Source organism: Mycetomoellerius zeteki, unplaced genomic scaffold (assembly GCF_001594055.1).
Source record: "Mycetomoellerius zeteki isolate Tzet28-1 unplaced genomic scaffold, Tzet1.0 scaffold167, whole genome shotgun sequence".
Lineage (NCBI taxonomy): Eukaryota > Metazoa > Arthropoda > Insecta > Hymenoptera > Formicidae > Mycetomoellerius > Mycetomoellerius zeteki.
The window spans coordinates 78780-100889 of record NW_017256623.1 but is presented as its reverse complement, the minus strand read 5'-3'; the positions used below and the strand labels follow the sequence as shown (position 1 = coordinate 100889).

The 22110-nt window shown below is 35.2% G+C and overlaps 2 protein-coding genes across 7 annotated transcripts in view; one reads left to right on the top strand and one right to left on the bottom strand.

Annotated features, from left to right (window-relative positions):
- The first annotated feature begins 627 nt into the window (after nucleotides 1-627).
- Nucleotides 628-6311, top strand: LOC108721307 (PRKC apoptosis WT1 regulator protein). Of its 5 annotated transcripts, none has more exons than XM_018445793.1 (9): nucleotides 629-1038; nucleotides 1216-1347; nucleotides 1467-1615; nucleotides 2705-2828; nucleotides 3009-3105; nucleotides 3779-3886; nucleotides 4422-4462; nucleotides 5487-5643; nucleotides 5816-6309. In XM_018445793.1, the coding sequence occupies exons 2-9, from the start codon at nucleotides 1331-1333 to the stop codon at nucleotides 5999-6001; spliced, it is 879 nt and encodes a 292-aa protein (XP_018301295.1). In that variant the 5' UTR covers nucleotides 629-1038; nucleotides 1216-1330; the 3' UTR covers nucleotides 6002-6309. The 5 variants fall into 5 exon arrangements, with proteins under 5 accessions (XP_018301297.1, XP_018301295.1, XP_018301293.1 ...); XM_018445791.1 differs by having other exon boundaries at nucleotides 1216-1338; nucleotides 2979-3105; nucleotides 5816-6308; XM_018445790.1 differs by having other exon boundaries at nucleotides 2979-3105; nucleotides 5816-6308.
- Nucleotides 6312-10510: 4199 nt separating this feature from the next.
- LOC108721327 (dual specificity protein phosphatase 10) overlaps nucleotides 10511-22110 on the bottom strand; it is a 37749-nt gene continuing 26149 nt past the window's right edge. For both annotated transcript variants that reach the window (XM_018445817.1, XM_018445818.1), the window contains 2 exons: nucleotides 15203-15631; nucleotides 10511-12606 (listed from right to left, as the gene is read on the bottom strand). In XM_018445817.1, the coding sequence (XP_018301319.1) occupies nucleotides 12227-12606; nucleotides 15203-15631 (809 nt within the window). In that variant the 3' untranslated portion in view covers nucleotides 10511-12226. The remainder of the gene's footprint in view (nucleotides 12607-15202; nucleotides 15632-22110) is intronic.

Sequence of the window (22110 nt, the reverse complement as noted above, 5' to 3'; positions counted from 1 at the left end):
CTAATCACAGTCGATTATTCTTCTCACATTCGACTGTGATTGGTCAATTTCTTACTCTTACTTCTTAAACCAAGCTTATTCCGCATATTGTGGACGACGTATTAGGAGCTTATTGGCTACCGCGTCACATTTTGCCGCGCGGCAAGCGTTTCCGCGTCCAGTGTGCAGGAACCATTACACTCTGAATGCATACACTGATCTTATTTTTCTTTCTTCAATCGAAGAAAGAAAGACTGGTATGATATATCTTTTTCTCTGTATACATCTCTCTCAACTCTTGTGTCCGTTCTCGATTTACGTTAAGCTGGTTCTACATTAGTCGCATCGCAGCGTCGCAAGCGTGTCACAAGTGTTGCGGTCCAATCAGAGTCTAGCTAGTCGTTGATTGGACCGCAACGCTTGCAACGCTGCGATGCGACTAACCCCAGATCTACAATAGAGTTTTTAGCCTTAAGTCATAAGAAATGGATGACTCACAGTTGATTATTCTTCTCAAATTCGACTGTGATTGGTCAATTTCTTACGACTTAAGGCTTAAAACTCTTAAAACCTATTGTAGATCCGGAGTAATGTAGAACCAGCTTTACGTCTACGACTGAAGCGGTCGCACAATTGGCTGTGTTTTCCGAACGCATTCCAGTCTCCGTGCTGTCTGTCATCTGACATACTACGCATCGTGCTCACGCCAAAAGTGGGGGCGGCCTGGCCTAGCACAGTGAACAACAAGCAAAGAGAGCATAGCAGTTAGCCAGTTACTACTTACTTGCGGTCAACAGTGGTTCTCGTAGCAATTCCACGAGCCTGACGGTCGACGGTGAATCGCAGCCGGACTTTAAACACCGTTGCTGAGACGGCTTCCTTGGTTCCCATCTACTTGTCACGAACACGACGATCGATACGCCGATCTCGCGGCCACGCTCCAGCTATGCGCCTGTTCCGGTCAATGTTTATGATCGTCGTTCACGTCGGCTGACAGCTGTCAATCCCTTGTTCGGGTCACCAGTGAGTCATCGAATCGGAAGCCAAGGACCACCTCAGGTGATCCCTCGATTATCTCGTTTCCGATTACGAATTTCACTACCTGCGCACGTTGCGTCTTCCGTTTCTTTTTATTTTTTTTTCTTTCTTTTTTTGTGTTCTTCCGTTTCTCTCCTCATAATTTCGTTTTTCAAAGATGCTGTCCTCTCGACTTCTCCTCCTCTCCCTTTTTCTCAGAGAGTCCCACGAGACACTAGCATAGATCGAGTGCTATTAAATTTGGACACCCGCACGGAACGAGACCAAGCCCTCCCGCAGATATCGCGCACGTCACAACCTACCCTTTGTTCAGATGTCCAGGTATTTTTTGTAAGAATTCATTTTTTTTTCTCTTTGCACGACACGCACATTCTAACGGCGGGTAGTGCTGCTTATGTCCCGTGAACGCGCGACGAATATGCGTTACAAGCTGGAGTCTTGCATTTCAGCGATATCACCGGCATGGCGTCTAGCTCCGTCAGCCAGGAAGACTTCGACAACGATTTCGAGTTAACGTCCAGGAGATCCAGGATCAGGACGGCTAGGGCCAGGGTGGGTCCGGCGAGGACAGGAGATGTATCTTCCATAAGCTTTCAAAGTACGTGTTGATGGTTGTGGAAGTGTCTACGAACATGCGATTTAAGATTTTTGTTAGTCTGCTTACTTAAACTTGAACAAATTTTGAACATATATATAATGTATTATAAACAATAAATCTAAATCTAATGAATGTTTTTATTAGGTTTAAAATATATATAAATTTCAAAGGTACCAGAAGGTTTGCGGGTTATCGTGTCGTGATCCATTGCTAATTCAATTAGCAATGGATCACGACATCGCGATAACTCGCAAGCCCTCTGGCATCTTTGAAATAGATACTTGTGAAAGCCACAAAAGTATATATATATATATAAACAATAAAAATCTTATTTTATATATATGTATACATATATTATAAATAAATATATATAAGTACAAGGTGTAACTGAAATAATGCCCACTAATCATACAGTGCTATTCTTAATAAAAAAACTAAGTCGAAAAGTCCTCTGTCATTTTGCAATTTTCACACAGTAGTTAACGAGATATTAATTTCTAAATATTGCTAAATAAACGCATAAAATCGATGTATAAGATAATTTTGAGATATTTTTCCATGTTCTTTGTAAAAAATTTTGAAGATTTTTCTCAAAGAATTCTTAAAGCTGTCGATTTTATATGTCGATTTTAGACATTTTGTTCTTTGGGTAATTAAAAAACAATATTGCGAGAATTGCAAAATGGTAGAGGATTTTTCGTCTCGGTTTTTTATTAGGAATAGCACTGTATGATTAGTGGGCATTATTTCAGTTACATCCTGTATATGTGTATAAATTTTTGTAAACTTTTAAATTATGTATCTAAAAATTAAATATAAAAAGTATCTGTTCTTAATGCATATTTAGCACTAAGAAAATATGTTTAAATTTTATTTCGTAATAGCATGAAGTGATAATTAAACAGCTGTTTTTATTGGAGCAGTTATTAATGCTAATAGCGTTTGAGTGTTCTATGTATATATAAATAATATACATGAGATAAATACTTAATAATGATTTGATTCAATAGAAAGACGATTCAAGAAATTACGCGTAATCAAATATATAATCTTATCAACCTAATTGCTTCTGGTGCCTTCGATTTACAGAGAATACACCCGATGTGGAGGAATCACAAGGCGCTTACGACACCAACCCCGTGCTTTTGCCCGAACATGAAAATCCACAGAGTAAACCCATAATAAGGAAACAGGATAAACGTGTGACCAGCCGGTACGTATATCGCGATCATATGCGCTTACAAAGCTGATAGAAAACCAATAGAAACTTATTGTCGCGCTTGGAGTGTCCATTAGCCTACAGCATCTTTGATGCACGGAACTTTACGTAATTGCCTAATATACTTTCTGGATCTGGTTCTAGTGTCTTTAGTGTCGTATCCTGTTTGCATAGGCCAACGCATATAAACAAGGGGAAGCAGCAACGTGATCGACGGAAACTGCGAGAAAAACGGCGTAGCACAGGGGTCGTACATTTACCGTCGACAGAGGTTCGCCATTGTTATCGTCAATCAGCCCATAAGTAACCGATCATATTATAACGAGAATAATAATAATGTTTCTAGAGAGAATTTTGAAAAAATTTTTCAATTATATTTGGTCTTCAAAATTATTGAGTTTTTATATTGAGCTGCGGATTTGTGAATTATTGAACTTCTGGATATACACATTGTTGAAATCTTGCATCTTACAATCTTGTATTTCTAGTTTTTTGAAGTTTTGAGATATTTCAGTTATTCTTAAATTTTTATACAGATACACACACACACATACACAATTTTGTTCTTTTATATCTAGAATCAAATTCTAGATTTTTAGCATTTTAGCTAAAGTATTTGATAATTAAATCGATTAAAATTGCTTTTTTTTTGCTTATCAAGCTTTTAATAAGGAGAAATTAATCTCATGTATTAACAAAAAGTCCGTAAATGAAAGCATACTATTGTCTTTAGATCATGACAAAAAGTCTCAATAAAACAACCGTTATGATAGTCTTTTGTAGTTACAATCATAAAAATGTTAATTTAAATAGGTTAAAATTTTTCATAAATTATAATGATAAGTTTAGCGTCATTATTACTTATGGGATATAGTTCATTATTTTTGAATGTTTAAATGTTGTAAAAATATCTCGGACATTTGGTAAAACGCATAATTTCTCAGAGCACTGGAGGTAGTACGGGGGAAGACGAGGAAGAGCTTAGTGGCACTTGCCTTGAAACTAAGCACAACACGCATCACAATGAATTTCTTGATCACGAATTGATAGAAGTAAGTGCAGTCAATTCCATTTTTTACTTTTTATGCAGAATGTTCCGACAAATGCGCACATTGGAAAAAATTCGTATGAGAAGACCGAAATTATTAGTTTACACACAGTTTATGCTGTACATTTTTTTTGTAATCAAAAATTGAGAGAGAGGGAAATTTAAGTTTTATATTTTATATTCTTCCTATGCATACATATCTATAATTACAAATAGACGAAATTAATTTGTTATTAGAAATTATTATTTATTTTGTGTATTATCGTTACAAACAATCTAGAAAAAGTCATTACTGTCAAAAAGTCAATTTCCGGCTATCCCGAAATAATTTAGTTGCAACTAAAATTGCACAACAGAAGTTTCAATAAAACGTGAACTTTTAAAAACATCTCCGAATAATGACTTTTTTTTCTTGAATAACGGTATATGTAATGATATATGATAAGCAAAGAATAAAATAGTTAGAATTCTTATTAAAATTTCTTATTCTTACAAAGTCATTGATATTTTAAAGTTATTTATAAACACGCATTTTGCAGGAGCGGAATGCCAGAATATATACACAAAGGCGAAACAAAAGGTATTTCACCCAGATTCACATGTAATTAATGATAATTGGGAAATCAGCATTTTTATCATAGTGCAATAGCTATAATCTTTAACTGCCTTTTTTAATGAATCATAACTGATTTCTAGGCACTACCGTACTTCATACAGGTCATGTATAGTTAGGCACAGTTGGTAAGTGCGTTACGTCGTATCGGAAGAAACCATGATTAGGCACGACTTGTACGAAGTACGATAGAGCTAGTAGAATGCTTGATTAATCGACTAACAAATTGCTTAATCCAATACATTTTCCGAAACCTACGTACATTCCCAAGTGCATTCCTAACTGATAATATTCCAAATATATATTGACATTAAACAGTAATAGTAACATGATGAAGTAATTCACAAAAATAAAATTCAAATGTGAAAGACTTGTTGCAATACAAAGGATACAATACATGAAGTAATTGATCTTAAATGTATTTAAAATAAAAAAGTTTAAAAAGTCTAATTTTTTCTCTGATTAACGAGAAGTTTATTTAACAGTCACGTTATGTAAGTTTATATTATTATTACAATAGTTACAGAATAATTACTCGTTTTTTTTATTTTAGCATAATATAAATTGAATATAATAAAATTTTGAAAAAACTTGATTGTAATAACTATAAAATGAATAACTCAGGATAAAATATGTTAAGTCGTCTGAAAAAAATCACATGATATTTTTTATCTCGTTTATATAAAATTTATTACAAATACTTTAAATAATAATTATTATCTTTATTCAGATATTTACTTGTAAAATCTTATATGCTTACTATACCAATGCTATGAGATTCTTCAAAAACTCTTAAATAAACAAGCAACATATATTTATACTAAAATTAAAACACGTAATAAAATACAATATTCTTTGTATCTGCATCGATGGTCGTGCCTAATGCGATTTATAAATATTGGCATAAATAATACTAATGGAAACTAATAATCAATATCTGTGTGATAAATGAAATATGATTTACATGCGATCGTTGACATTTGCGTTTTAGTCATTCTGATTTGGAGGCCGACGACGAAGAATTCGATTCTCTCAATCAGTCCGACAGCATTAATCAATCGGATCATGGCAATCATGAACCGCAGACGTCTGTCAATACGACTGTCAGACCGCGATTACCAACGCCAACAGGCGACAACCCGCACGAAGTGAGTCATTAATAACTTAAGATAAAATATGCATAATCGTACATAAAAAATTAACTTTTTACGAAAGAAACACATTTCGAAATTTTATTATTCTGGATCTGTTTTCTATTATATTGTATTAATTATAATCGTATAACTTGGCAATGATAATCAAATACGATGCGATTTATAGCTGATTGAACGAGCGCAAGAGGAAAATAGAAGGCTGCTATCCCTTCTGGAAGATCGAGACCATAAAATAATAGCGCTTGAAGCTCGTCTTTTAAAGCAACAACATGAGATGACCCTGGAACGAGATCGACTTCGCGAGGAGAATGCTACGTTGATTCGCGCAATGGCAGCGTTAGCCAGCAATTAATCCTCTTCGTGTAATAAAGATCACGCCTTTTTGGCTCTTTGCTCTTTACGATAATCGCCGATGCAGGATGAGCCATAAGTCGCGCACCTTGTTGATCCCTTGATCATTATTCTTAGTATTTCTCTTTTATTTGCAAAAACGATTTTCTTATCCTACGGAAATTTAATTTTTGCATTATATCCTAATTTTTTGATTGTTAGGAGATTTGCAACAGCCATAGGCTGAATGACTGAAAATCCGGTATTATGTTAACTATTTTAATCATTGTTGATATTGTGATATACATGTATATTTATGTAATATAAAATGCAAAATAATTGAAGGGAATGATTTAATGCTTTCTCTATTGAGTGTTAATTAAACTAATAGAATCTATTTGTTACATTTGGATTTTTGGAAAATTATCAAATTTATTGAAATAAAAATTGTATGCACTAAGTATTTTAATCGTTTTTGTGATATATTATATGCTTTCTTTTATTCGATATGATATAAAATAATTTAAGGTTGAATTTATTCTTCCTCTATCGAGTTTTTTTTAAAGCTTTTTTCATGTATGAATTTATATTTTCAATTTTTATAAAAAGTAAAGCCTAAAAAAGAAAGAAAATGATACAGGAAAATTTTTTGTCATGCTTTTTTCTTTTATTGGTGGCTATGAAGCTGTAAAATAACTGAAAATCACATATTATATTGAGTCCTATTTTTTTTTAATGAAAGGCTGAGAATTTCAAATATGTAAATGCGAATTAGCTCGTAATGAAAGTTAAAAAAAAAACTTAAATTGATAGTGATAAAGTTTAGATATTTAGTTTAACAAAACTAAAAAAATATATTTATATTGCATTCGTGGTAATTGATTTTTTTTTCTGATGCATGATTTATGGATCATCCTAGGCAATAAGGAAGATATACCTAAGTAGAGTAAACCTAACTTTAGTGCGTATCACAAATTGAGTCATTATAAATAAACAGATAATTCTCTAATCACAGTGTTAGCTGCAGAAAGTATAAATATATGTCTTTGCAAGCTGCAATGCAAGTTACATTTTGTAAAAAGCAATGGCAATCCTCGACCTTGTAAAGATATTGTGACGATTAAATCACTTGCAGAGCTTCGGTCGCAGGCACAGATCGCACGTTTATTATTGATATATTTGCTATCTTAATTGCCGATTAATTGCCATTTTTTGTTTCGATGTTTTCAATCAAGCTAAAGCTAGATAAACGCAACAGATATACATTGAAAGAAACCGATTATGACATAAACAACTTAATCCGTTTTCTATTGTAATAATTAAGAATGGACGTTCTATGTAAATTTTATACTTGCAACACATGATAATGTAAGATTATGAATTATTTTATTATTTTATTACTATTAATATTATTATTATACCACGAGCCGTACAAAGTTCTATGTACATATAGACACGCAGATAATTCTATAGCGATGCATTTGATTAGGAGAAACTTCCGCGATGAACTTGTGTGATACGCGGGACAATGTAACGAGAATATGTAAAATTGTTTAAAGAAAAACTTTTATTGCCAGCCATTCAATGATTTATCGTACTTCAGTCCTCGTTCCTTTCGACGTATTAAAAATAAGTAAAGGCTTATTTAAAACAGAGGAAAGTTTCTTGCATTTGTTTTTCTGTACACTCATTGATATAATCATTCTGCATGAATAATTTCTTTTCAACTAATTTAAGTTGTGTGGTTTAAAGTGAGATAAGATACAGAATCGCCCGATCAGTGACGTACGCGGAAATGTGGCATTGAAACAGTCCCCAATGTGAACCGGCAAAAAGAGTTTGCATTTTTTATTCATAAAATAACTAAATAAATTTTTAATATAATACAATACTTGCACGCACATACGCAATATAGTTACATCTTTACGCTAATGTTTCCTAATCACTACGTAGCTGTACATTACAAATCGTTGGGATCCGATCATACACATTTGGGGTCTTCCACCTTCAAATCCGTCCCCATTTCCTATGTTCGCTCTTTGCTCTCATCCTTTCGAAATGTACGCTTTAATCCTTCTATTTATCCTGTTATCGAAACTTATTCCACTAAAAGACCCCGGAAACAGTTCGACTCGTAAAGCTTTACGATGTGTAATTTTCCAAAACGTTGTATAAAACTTTGTTAAAATACTTTATGTCGCATTTAAAGAGAAATATCGATTGGTTCACAAGAAGATACTTCCAAAAGGCGCAAACATCTCGAAAGGGCAAGCGGCCCTTCACACGCATCCTTTATTAACAATAAAAAGATACGACGACGTGCAATAAATAATTGCCAGTTTGATTGTTTATACGACAAGCGTATCTATTTAATTGTGAAAGAATATTTTTCAGGGCATACACTAAAAAATTTCCAAGCCTTTCAAGATTATAATTTTTTGATTAGCAATTAATGCAAAAATGTCGATTGGATTTCAAAGATTAAATAGAATTTAAGTAAAATTTATGAATAAATTAGATATGCAATAAAAAATAAATATAAATGAAACCGGAAATTAAATCAGACTGAAAAAAACTCTTTAAAAAAATGAGCTTTGTCGACGAGAATAGAAAGGTCGACAAGATAAGCGAAAGTATTAACAAGTGCATTTTTTATTGAAAATCTGATTTATTCTCCAGTTCTGTCCATTCACTACAACGATCCTCAAGGGAGAAATAAATCGTGTTTCAATTGTTTCGAAGACTCAAACGGTTGATTAATTAACCGTTTTGATTACGCTGCTGTTTGATTAATGAAAAACGCCGTGATTTATCGCAAATCGTCGTACTGATTATTGCCAGTGTCTCGATAAAATCACATGCACACTTTTGTGATGCAACAGGTACTACGCTTTTATTATATCAACCATCTCCGCATCGCTGGCAAGGTAACTAATTGTTTATATCATTTAATTGTCTACACCGTGCGCCTCTACGACTATTTTTTTTTTCAGTTCTCTGTCGTTCATCGCAAGGCAACGCTTCGCTGATATGTACCGTTTTGTTCAAGATTGAATTAATTAACCGAATTCGTCGTTTCGTAGACAAAATCCTAAGGAACTTGGTTCTCTCTTTCCACCGTCATTCGCAACTCTCCTCCCGCGATTCGCGATATTAGCTTCATCACGAAGTTATTGTCGGCTGTAATTAAATCGTTAACAAGGCGCCACCCGCGACCACGTGATACTTCATTGATCGAACCGCGAGATCGTTGTTCGCACGGTAGTAATTCTCGTCTACCATGGCAAACCGAGCTGTAAAAGTTGACGCACCTTCACTTTGGAACATTCGCTTGCATCGTGTTTGGTCGTATCTTTAAGAACAATTTGTCTGGACAAATGTGCATGGGGCGCTCATGTACAAAACAACAGAAACTAATCCTTCAATTCCTATCTTTGCAAAAAGAATTCCTTGCATCTTACCGTCTAATAATTACATACGTTTTGCGCAATTACTCTCCCGGTTACCGTAAACTACAAGAGCATCTTGCCGCTTCACGTGCTTGTTTCATTCACATCATCGTACGTATCATCATCCCAACAAACGACTAGATCACGATGGTTGGACCTCAACCAGATCCTTAAATGCTAAGGGAGCTTAACGAACTAAGCTATTCTCAGTGAACGATATATTATTTGTTATTTCTTCTTTATCAAATATCAACCGCGCCGCAAATCGAAAATGCAGACGCGGACAGGCGAACTCCCTCGCTCTCGATTTATAGTCTCGATCGATACGTTTTATTATACCTATTGTTCTTCTCTCCTACATCTTAGCTCTCTCTCTCTCTCTCTCTCTCTCTCTCTCTCTTACCATCGTTTTTTAATTTATCGGCATGTATAATCGTTATCGTTTCGATTTTACTTAATGAATTACAGTCCCTTTCTTCCATAGAAGACTCATCATTATAAATCAACATTTCATTTTACGTGATGCTGATGTACAGGGTGCCTCGAGAGAAGAAATACACTATAGCTCGAAAGTATTTGCCTATCACAGAATTTACAACCTTTTATATTCCAAATATAGAAAATCTTATTTTATTTTAGAATAAAAAGAGGATCGTACTTTATTTTAGAATAAAACAGATAATATAAAGCATCGATTGCATTTATCAATTCCTCTTTACTGTTAGATAAAAAGATTTTTCAGGTAAAAATCCTTATCTTTATATCTTGGGGAAAATATCCATACATGGAAAAATTGGTGAAGTATTTCTTTGATAGATTGCAATGTTGCAACGCTGCTGCTTTGTTTGGACTTTTTAATTCAGCAAATACTTATGAGCAATATTGTATTAGTAACAGAACTGCGCGTACTCGGAAAAAAATTCTGCTTTCTTCACCATAATCGCATACATTTCGTATTTTATTAAACATATTTCATTCCAAATAAAAATTTTTGAAAATAATACAAAATAATCATTTATTTGTCCACACAAAATAAAATGCCAGCTGAAAACAGCTATAATACTATAAAAATATATTTCTCTTGGAATATTATTTTTGCATCGGAATAGGTCTCTAAACCAAATTCCTTCGAACATGTATCTATCACGTTTAACGTTTATTAATTCCATGTTCATCGATCCGGCATTGAAAATTAATTGAATTGTTACCGTTCTCATTAACGTGACTTAACAGAAAGTACATTATACCGGAAATAGAATTACCTGAGATGAGACTCTATCACTGCAAAAGCATTATTATTAGTCGAGAGACTAGAATCTCGCGATATTGTCCTCGTGACACCCCATACATGTCGACGATTTTATCTCTTCTCCATACGGAAAATAATTCTTCTATTAAAAATTCATGCCTGATTTACAGGAGTCAATTGAGAGGCAAGCGCGCGTTTTACTAGTTGAAAATTGAAAAAGTATTACGCCTAGTAGGAAGATTAAAGAATATTGGTTTTACTAATTTTGATTCATTTGCTTTCTGTGCACGCTACGCTGGCTTATTATATATACTCTGTCTCTTCATATTCATATACGAAGGTTAAAGATTTCGAAACACCTTCGAAGTTTAAATATTTCGTGAGAGAGCAGTGCTACTATTCATGAATAATTATGTATAATATATTTTTCTAATAGAAATTGATCAACATCAGAAACAATTTTTCAACGTTTTGTCCTGAGTTTCTTTCAATGTTATATAAGCTGCCTATAATTAATCATTGGAACAGTCACTTCCGTCGATTTCATATCTTCCTTCCTCGTATTTTCTTGCATAAACAATGCTAGACGATAGTCAATCGTTTAATGAGAAGATCGTAGGCGAGCATTCTGTACGTTTTACTTGCCTCCCTATTGACTCGACCAGGCGTATTATGGAACACTGTGTGTCGTAAGTACAAGTTATGTTCACTGTTCGCGCGAACGTCGTTCGAAAATAAATAATCGCGACGCGCTGTTACTCGTTATCGAAGCTGGAAGCGAGCGTGGTTAAATTCTTTTTATGAGAAATACGCTCCCTGCCATATATTTTGTTTCTCCGCAGTAGAGAATCTAACCCGTAACTATCTTTTTTTCTTAGATGTATGTATGAAGAAGGTACATCGCATTTGTAACGTTTACAAACTGATTTATTCTTACATATGGAGGATACGGACTAATTTACATTGGCACTAATAGGAAATAATAATTTAATCATCCATAGAGAGAAATCAAAATTTTTATAAAAATACGATGTGTCTTCTTCACACATTTGTATCCCTTCAAGTCCCTTAATAAGTCGCGATTTGTCAGTTCGGCAGTTTGACTTCACCATTTTTAGTTGAATGGTCGTCCCGAAGACACGGAATTCGAAGAAAATGTATTAATTCTAAAAAAAAATTTAAGAGCCAATAATTTCTAGGCTAAAGAGCCTGAGTTGAAAAACGTGACAACTCAAATATTGTGCGACGTGAAGATTGGGAAAACTGAAAATTCCGCGTTTCGGGATATCAAGAGAAGATACCGAGGGCATCATTGTTCATATTTGCAGAATCTTCCTATAGTTGAATCCAGTATCTTCAGGCGATCGGCGATTCCGCGAATTACATTCGCTCATCGTCCAGGTTTGTCGCGAAGAAACGCAGGAAGGACATCGACATTCGCTCTCTCGGGATATGTTTGCGTCTTCGCGACGCACCGACGCCGTCGCCGACATGATCCGGTACTCTCAAGAGAGACCAGAAGAAGAAGATACGAGAGAAAAGCGTGGTCTCAGACACTGCAGCCAGAGGTGACCACCTCCTCGCTGTTAGGCTGATGACTCCACCTGCACTGGTGACAACTACTCGTCGTCGTCGTCGCCGTTGTCGACGTCGTCGTCGTCGTTGACGTTGCCGTCGTCGTCGTGGGTTCCTCTGGCGCAGAGTTGGCGACGTCACCGGACGCCCGCAGACCCTGCTCGAGCTCCAACAGCTGACCCATGAAGTTCAGGTTCGGGCTGATGATCGGACGCGCGTTCTTCACCAGTTTGTACGCCTCCACCATCGACAGGCCTTTGTGTCGCATTATGTAAGCAATCGCAATTGTTGCGCTGCGCGACACACCAGCTTGACAATGCACCAATACGCTGCTTCCGGCTTTCCGCGCTTCCTCTGGAATAAAAGACAAATTGCGAGATGATAAATGCGTGTTTTCTTTCTTTTTTTTTATAACAATGGTAATAAAAAAATTATTCGAGGATCGAAGAAAAAATTATATCACTTTTCAATTACAATAAGAAAGTAATTGCTTCGATTTATTTCTAATTGAATGAAAAATCAACAGAAAGAATTAATTCATGAAAAAATAATAGTACATTTGAAAATTATTGGGTTTAATTTCTTTTCAATCCAAAATAAAAAATTTTAGTAACGTTTTTAAATGCTTTATTGCGTATCGTAATTATTCAAGAAACTACATATATTGCGATTAAGAACACATATTCAATATTAATCTGTAGGACATAGATTAACATCGAATATATGTTGTCACTTTATTACAGTGTTGAAAGTTTGCGTTTATGTTTAGTTTGGGACTTAAAAAGATTTCAAGATTCACGGGATTGTTTTGTGCAACGCGTGCTTTTGAAAAATATGAGCTCATGAACGTTGAAGCGAAACAGTCGTGAAACCCGAACGACCGACTCAGATTATGCAATATATGGGGGACGCTATCGTATCGCCAGCGTGAGTCATTGCATCGCCCGGATCCTATGCAGACTATGCAAACGTTATGTCGTACCGCGAGAGAATTCGACTGTGTACACCAAGTTGACCGCATCTTTCGAAAGATAACACTTTGACCCCGCATTTCAAAATTTTATTAGACCTTAGTAATAATCTGAACGCTTTTAACGTTTAGGATAGGAAAGCCACTGTAGTGGCGTTGAAAGTATCATATTTTGAGGCGAGGAATACAATACAAAATAATAAATTATAATAAAACTTACTCAAGAAAAAGCCATAAGATTTAAAAAATAAACTCCCTCTAAAAAAATTAAATCAATCTTTATCATATATTAAAGAAAAGATATTTTTTACGTTTCCTCCTTGAGAAGCCATATAGTATGTTGCAAAGAAAATTGCATGGTCTGGCCAATGAAAAAAAGAAGAATGATAGTTACGCAAACTTGAATATCTTGTTAGACTTAATAATCTAAATAATAATCTAAACACTTTTAAGTCTGTCAATAAAAAAGGAAAAACAGATATTCTTTAATTTCTTTACGTTTCAATCTTTCGCTAAACACAAACTAACAGTAACATTACATCAATATTATAATTTTTTACTCATCAATATAAATAATAGTATATATAATGTACATGTATATAAAATACATGTACCTACATAAGAATTACAATGTTGAACAGAAAATTATAATATGATGTAATATTTGTTTATTAGTATTCAGCGGAGAAGATGAACAGTAAAAAAAATTGCAAGTCCGGACAAAAGAAAAGAAAAAAAGGGGACTACTTGAATTTGCGATTAAGTGAATCACGATGCGTGAAGGAATGAATTTCTCGAAAGTAAACTTCAGAATCGGAGTGCCAACAGCGACGGGGTGCAGAGTCGGTTTATTCAACCGGCATTCCACCAGTTGCACGTTCAGGGGGAGGTCAGTTTTCCCTCCATCCCTCTCCGTCCCGTTTCTATCCCTCTCTCTTTCGTCCCTTTTCGAGCCCTTACAATTGCCACGCACGACTGCCGCTTTGCTTCCCTACCATACGTAATTCCTTTCCTTCTTCTCTCCTCTCCTCTCCTCTCTTCTCCTCGCAGATGCGCGGTGCACGCGTAGAACAGCGCGTAAACGCGCGAGAGAAGAAATCAACATCAAGGATGAAGGAGGAGAGAGAACGCAGGGTCAAAGGGTGAAGGGAGAGGTCTCTTACGTTTCACGGATGCGCGCGCGCGCGCGCATGACTCATGCCTTCATGAATGGAAGGTTCTTCTGGTCTCCTGCCGTTCGGGCGCTCTGGTTCAATGGTCCACCGGAAACGCCTGGTTACACCCTGTTTCCGTCCATGGGCCTACTACTACTTGCCGCGAAATAACGGAATGAACGCAACGGAGCGACCGGAAGAAGGACGGCAGGAAGTGTGCCGTCTGTGTAATCGTGGAAATTACGACGATCATCACGTGGATTCGCGATATCGTGAATCAAGGAATGGCGCGTCGATTTTGAATTATTTGATTGCGTTCCAGAGAAAAGAAATGTTAAATTCCTGAACAATTAATAGAACGATAATCGTTTCCTCGACAACATTTTTCGATAAAAAAAAAGTTACAAAGTCTGTCATTTTTAAGAAACTAAACAGATGACACCAATGTAAAATACCATTCGATTCAACTCTCTGCAATTCAAAGTGCAATTGTTCTAAATATAAACGTAATGAGTAGGTAGCTTTCTTTCTCTTCTTTAAATAGATGAAGGAAAATGATAGAATTAAAGAGAGATGTCATCAAAATGTCTTTCTGACATCATATTATAAAAATATCCTCAAGACGTTTGTAAGACATCTCATGTCCCCTTTTTGGACGTGCTTGTTATCTGGATTCTTTTTGCGTCTCTGGTTTAAAAAAAAAATGATAAGTCTTTCGTTTTAATTTAAACTCTCTTATATAAACCTCTTCTCTGTTCTCTCTGACAGTAGAAGAAAAAAAGAGAGAAAAACTTAAAACGATCGAAACAACAAATTTCACACTCACCGATGAATTCGAACGCTTCCTCGAAGTACTGCTTGAGGTTCTGATGGCCGGAGTCCGAGGCGGGTATCTGCCTGTACGTGATACCCCGCTCCTCGTGGTAGCCGGGCAACTGTGAGGTGACGTTCAGCACCCGGGTGGCGCCGAGGGCGCGAAGTAGCTGCAGATCGGCGGCATCTCTGCCGTTACCGAGGTATAGAAATGGCAGCACGCGGGACGCCGGGTGGCTGTCGATGTCGGCCGGCTGCGGAGTCGGCGGGCCGGAGATGCTCAGCACGGGACAACCTGGTCCAGGACTCGTGCAGCCGCTCACCGTCGTCGTCGACGGATCTGCAGCGACGGCGGCAGCAGCAGCAGCGGCGGCGGCGCCGTTTGGCAGAAGCGTATCCTCGCATAGCTCTCGGTGCCGCCTGTGGAACTCCCGGTGTCCACCTGAAATATTTGGTAATTAATTAATAAAAGAAATATTTCGATCTATTATGTATATTATAATATATATTAAGTATATTATGTAGCTTTGACCGTATTTGGCGACTTTTCATGTGATGTATTCATAGACTCATATCGCTCATATTCTTATTCTTATTTTATATGTATAATAATATAATATACGATATATTATATATGTATGCTGATTCAAAATTTTAGTGCTTAAAATTTAGACTTATGAATTCTAACTAATGATAAATGTAAGGGAAAATGGGACATCGATCGATATCTTTCAATTTTTGTTTAATTTTTGGAGGGTATATTAGTTGGTCTTGTAAGTAGCCCATTTTCCAAGAATATCTTTTAATTTTGGTTTAATTGTTGGAGAGTATTAAAAAATTTCGTGAGTAGTTCATTTTCAAGATAATAGTTTCATTCCTAAATTCGCACAACACAAAAATTAATGCGAACAAAGTCAAACGTACTTGCTTTCGAAAGTATATATGGAACATATACAACGCTCGTCGTCGATAAACAATGAGTACATGGTCGGTCACGATTCTATATTTGTTAGAAATACTAGGAGAAACGTAGTCGAGAGGCAACTTATTGATTAACTCGGATATATACGTTCCGTATTCCTAAATAATTATAACTCGCGCGGCTCTTTCTCTATATATATTTGCAGATTCCTTATAAATCGTCGTCTAGAGAATTATCATTTATAGTCTTTGGATTTTTACATATAGATGTTTTTCCTTTTGATAAAAAATATGAGATGAGGAACAAATATCACACTACATCAATCTTTGGTGTCGTCAACTTGACGTTATCTAACATTGATGTTTATTTGTATGTTTGGAAAGGTGCACGATAACCTTAAACCACTGTATATATAAGTCAAGATAAATATTTAATAAATGATCAATCAGGTAAATTAATTAATTTAATCGTTAAATTATAAACGCACATATTAAATGTCTCGCCATGTCTAGAAAATCAGAAATCGTAGAAATCTTAGGTCGGTATTCATAATATTCGATTCTTATATCTGAGATTGTCTTAAATACTGTCTTAAAATGTCATGAACCAATCCGAGAGCTGTATTAGTTAGGACGGTTTTAAAATAAGAACGGACTATGAATACCATCCTTAAAGATCTCGAAGAATCTAAAATTTCAGAAAGTCAGTCATTGCGCTAATTGTAGGATCTTGAAACCTGACATCCAAGCATTGTTTGAAATTCTAGAAATGTGAAGCGCATTTGGAAGAAGATCAAAGAATACAAGAAGCGATCAAATTCTAGAAATCTAAAAATACAAAGAGCCTAAATTTAATTATCTCACGATCAAACGACTGAAGTATTCGAACAGAATTCGAAGCCTCGTGTGGATATCTCACAGATTAGAAAAATCATATTTCAAGACTCTTTACGAGTGAAGGATCTTCGCAATTAATAAATACGGAGAAAAGAAGAGTCTACATCGCAATTGTTGCGTATACTACAATTAATAGTAGCGCAATTAGCTTTCGTTTCGTGGAAAGTCAATTCATAAAACGGTTTAGCTTATGTTTTTTTATATTTCAAGATCAGCTCTTGGAAACTTGAAGAGACTTTGAAATGTACATACATATATTTACATAAAAAAAAAATAAAAAAAAAGTGCTATAGGCTTTTATGAATCCTTCTCTCTGCGACTTACGTAAACGTCAATTGTAAGAGTCGCAGAAGCAAGATCCAAGCTGAATCTTAAAGGATGATACCATCTGAAGACTTCCAGTTCACGACAGCAATACGGATAAGGGAGGAGGGAGTGAGATAACGCGACGGCGCGGAAAAAATGGGCGGAAAGGAAGAAACGACGGGCCAAGAATAAACGGCGGCGGATAAAAATAAAGGAACGCCGTGAACGCGAAAAGGAGAGAGAAGGCGAGGAAGAAATGTGGGCTAAAAGTGTCTTCCTCTCCTGACCTGCGGCTGCTAAGGCCTGGCCTGGCTCAACGATGACTCACTCGTTAGCCCCTCTCGTCCCCTCCGCCGGTCGGTTAGCTCTCGCGGCCACCAACCCCAAACTGTCGTCGCCAATCATTATTCCAACGTTGGCAAAGCTCCTTTCCGATTTCAAATCCAGCTCGCGATAGTATATGACTAATACTGTGCAAAACGTTCTACGTTTTGAAACGATTTTTCGAAGAATCCTAAAAATAGAAGAAAGCTTCGATCGTTGCTCCAATATTAGCAAAAATCCGATTTCATAATTTCTGACAGAGATTATTATGAGATACGAATTATACCGATAATGAAACATCATTTTTAAAAAGTAATTATTTAAAACGATATATATAATTAATTTCTATTCTGCGACTTCCATTCTAGTTCCGTATCTAGTTTCCGTATATCGAACTTTCGCTGGTCTATTTTTCATGCTGCGATACCATACATTATTTCTGTGCAAATCGCGAATTTCATAAATTATCAAATAATTTTATTAAACGAAGTCTAATTATTATTAAAAAAGTATTTCGGCTTTAATAATCAAACTTCGTTTAATAAAATTCTGAAACAACGAGAGAGAGGCGGGAGGGGGAGGGGGGAGAGAGAAAGAGAGAGAGATATTAGATGTTGGAGAAGTTTGCGATTAAACAGAAACTTTTTATTAAATCTTTTTAAGATCTCAAATATTCATTGCGAGTGACATTTTATAAAAATGAAAAAGCAAGAATTTAATGCCAAATATATTACTATAAAAAGAATGAATAGGAAGATGAAATTGAATCGAATATAGAGATTAAACATTCAAAGCGATAAGTCGCATGATCATCACGGAAAAGTCGAATGTGGGTTACTTTATTTAGGTCGGTACAGCGATCGAGACGGCGCGATTTATACGATGATCGCGCAACGGTCGTCGCACCCGATGGAAATCCTGTTACTCAAACACAACGTTCTTAAGCAAGAATTTGAAACAGCGATTTCACACGCGGAAACGTGAATGTTTACAGCTGTGGAATTCAAGTTTTTATTGATACCAAGAGTTTTTGCGATTGTATTACGATACGTATCGAAATTTTTGCCGAGAATACAACCGTAAAGAAATCCCGATGAAAGCAAGAGTAATCGATCGAATATTTACGCGAGATACAAAGTAGATACAAGAAAAATATTTTCATAAATCTCGAATTAAAATTCTGCTAAAGTTAGCGAAGAACTTCGGTTATTTATCTGATAAAGATCCGTCATTGAACGAAATTAATAAGGGAACGCTACTGATTTGATGATCGAGCTATGAAAATTGAAGGATATTTATTAACCAAAGTTCTCTCTTTGTGCTAACTTTAGCAGAATTATATATATAGATATATAAAAAATCCGAAATTTGAAAACGATATTTTTTTATCATTACTTTCTTGTACAAAAAAGAAAAAATAATATAAATAAACACTTATATAGTTTTAAAAAGCCATCACTGAAATAATTTTAACCTGCTTTCTATATGCAAAAAAAGCAATGAAAATGAGATAATTAATAATTTTTTGTAGTTACATGTAAAATAAACGAATGCAGCTTTTTGCAATTAATAATAAAATTTATGACAAAATTAGTTAAACAAATATTAAATTATCAATAAATATAAATTATTTTTATATATTGAAATATACCAATCAATTCAATAATTTGTAATCTTGCGATCATACAGTTTAATTGGAAAAATCACCATCATTTTTAATATAAAATATATATGTTTACAATAAAAAAAAATTTTGCCATCTAATTTTCTCGAATTTCTGAAAGAAAGCCCGAGTTTTCATTTGTTAAAGATGATTAAGAATTAAAAACAAGTAAAAAGGAAAAACGATAAGTTTGTATAAGCGTGTTTACAAAAAGTCTCTTCAAGAATTTAAAATTTTACATATCTACGGATTTAATCTACGGATATAAAGGTCCAATCTTTTGTAACAATCTTAAAGAACAAAATTTAACTATAATTTTTCAAGAGTTATACATACAGAAATGTCGAAATTTGTCTGTTCAACCAAGATAGAAATTTCAAAATTTTTAGATGATTACTCTGAATTTTATCCGCAAACTTTAGCACTTGAGATTTACATGCAAGTTTCGCTATAAACATTATACGAAAAATACAATATTTTTACTGGTATACTTTATAAAAAATAAATAGTTAAATAGTAAAATAGTTAAATAAAAGCTCATATGAAGTATGGAAGGATGAATGAGGTAAGAATTTATTGTAAACCAAATCCCCTTCTTGGCTATGTAATGCTGAAGTGTAATAAATTCTATTTTATTCTATTCTACTGGTATACTTTACTTTGGAGATATCCTGTAAAGTACTTGCCAACAATTAACCGATACATTTTTTTATATATTAGACTCAAACAAAATAACATCTACATTTCTCTGGACCAGGCATGACATCATCGCGACGATGATTCAGAAATACAAAGTCAAAATAGTAATCACTTAGTAATGGTAAATAAATAATAACAATCAAGAAAATAACTGGACCAACTGATGAAGAATGCAATATAATTAAGTAAAAAAAAACGCCGTCCATGTGCCGTTTGATCCATCAAATTGATCAAATGACTTTTTCTTTTACTTAATTATATGCATTCTTCAGTTGGTCCAGTTGTTTTGTTAAATGATCAATAATCTCAAAAATTTACATTTAGCATCGACGCGTTTCAAATAATTTTATGCTTTTATTTACCACAGTCCCCGAGGGACTTCCCCAGGGCGCAATGATGTCGCGCGCGCACTTATGCGCGCGATGAGTATCTTAATTCATATTTAAGAAGAAAATCTATGGAAAAATAACAAAGGTTTATAACTAACTGGAATCAATTTAACTTACTCCAAGAATCAAGATTCTCGAGCGGAAGCAGCCGGAGTACGAGGCAAGGTGCGTCCTTCCTGATCCTCATGTTTATTTCAAATTAATCCTGGATGCAGACTCCCGGCCGTGTAGTCTCACCGCATCATTTGACACAGAACGTTCAACGAGACGGACAATCTTCGGTGCAAGAACACGCTAATCGAAGACTCGTGCGCATATAAGATATATATATATTTTTTTTTTTTCGACGCTCTCTACTCGTTTCCTCGAGCGCGAAATACTTATCACGACAATACCACGATTGGCGGGAGACTGCGGGCTGAACGGCACGAGAGAGTTTACATGAGGCCCCGTCTACAGATGAGTCACCACGCGGCACGTCGATTGGGCGGCCGTCGCCGTAGCCGCCGTGCCGTGACGTTGGTGAATCGTGGCCGAACGTTCCCGAACGTACACGACTTAATGGCGAGTGTGTACGACGATTCTTTACGCGTGCCGCGCCGCGACGATGCGGCCAGTTTGATTCTTTCATGCATCGATATACCGGGTGGTTCGTCAAACGCCGCGCCATACGGCGTTTCGTCCTGCCTCTTACCCCGCAGCGAAAAAAGTGTAGTAATAGCTACTAAATATTGAATAAAATAATTTCAATCTAATGTTCAGTTAATATAACCAAAAATAATAAATAAATTATATTTTTTTTAATATTAGTAATTATTACCAAACAGTTAGTTATATTATGTTCGGTAATATTATAACTAAATATTTTTTTAGAAAAGTAAAAATTATGGGTTATATATTAATTGGACATATGATTGAAATTATTTCATTCAACAAATGAAAAATAGTGCGAAAGCACTATTTTTCATCAACAAAAAACTGTTAATGATAATTTGAAAATTTTTGTTCGTCGGAATTTATACAGTACAAATCATTCCAGCAACATTGCGACGTTTTAGCAATATTGCAGTGACATTGCAAACGTTGCAACAATGTTGCTGCAAGCAATGTTTCTGTGCTGTACACGAAAAGAACTATTGCAGTATTTTGTTAAAATATCTAAAAATTTAGCTAGATATGAAAATAATTTTATTGAACCATCATAATAATTATGTAAGAGATTCAAAATGGTTGCTATAATGTCAAAACTTTTTATAGCATTGCTTATTATGCTCGAGTTTCCTACATAATTATTTTGATGGTTCAATAAAATATTTTCAGATCTGTATGTGATAGTTAAATTTTTAGATACTTCAGTATAAAAGCATTCTTTCCGTGTTATGGAAATAGAACTTCAAAACTTTTGAGATTCTAACTTTTTTCTATTTCACAAACGTCTTCTGCTAGAAATGATTCAAATATCAAAGCTGCGACACATTCTCATCATCGGATCTCAGTGTCGTAGATTAAATCAGATAATCGGATCCGTTCGGATTAAGTCTGCGGATTCAGACTCCAGGAATGAATGATCTAAAGGTCTAAACATCGAAAGATCTACGCATGGAAATTCCTTCGGTGCTAATGACTAACCGCTTAGAACGAAACGTTTATTATGCTTCCGACGAAACGTCATTCTGTTCTTTCTTTTTATCGCAATTTCAAGGTCTTCCGCGAGACGCTAGA

Bases quoted from the DNA above. Each gene is read 5' to 3' on its own strand.
- LOC108721307 (XM_018445790.1), top strand. The intron at 1,616-2,704 runs GTACGTGTTGAT...TTCGATTTACAG, and splicing joins ATCTTCCATAAGCTTTCAAA to AGAATACACCCGATGTGGAG. The intron at 3,887-4,421 runs GTAAGTGCAGTC...CGCATTTTGCAG, and splicing joins TTGATCACGAATTGATAGAA to GAGCGGAATGCCAGAATATA.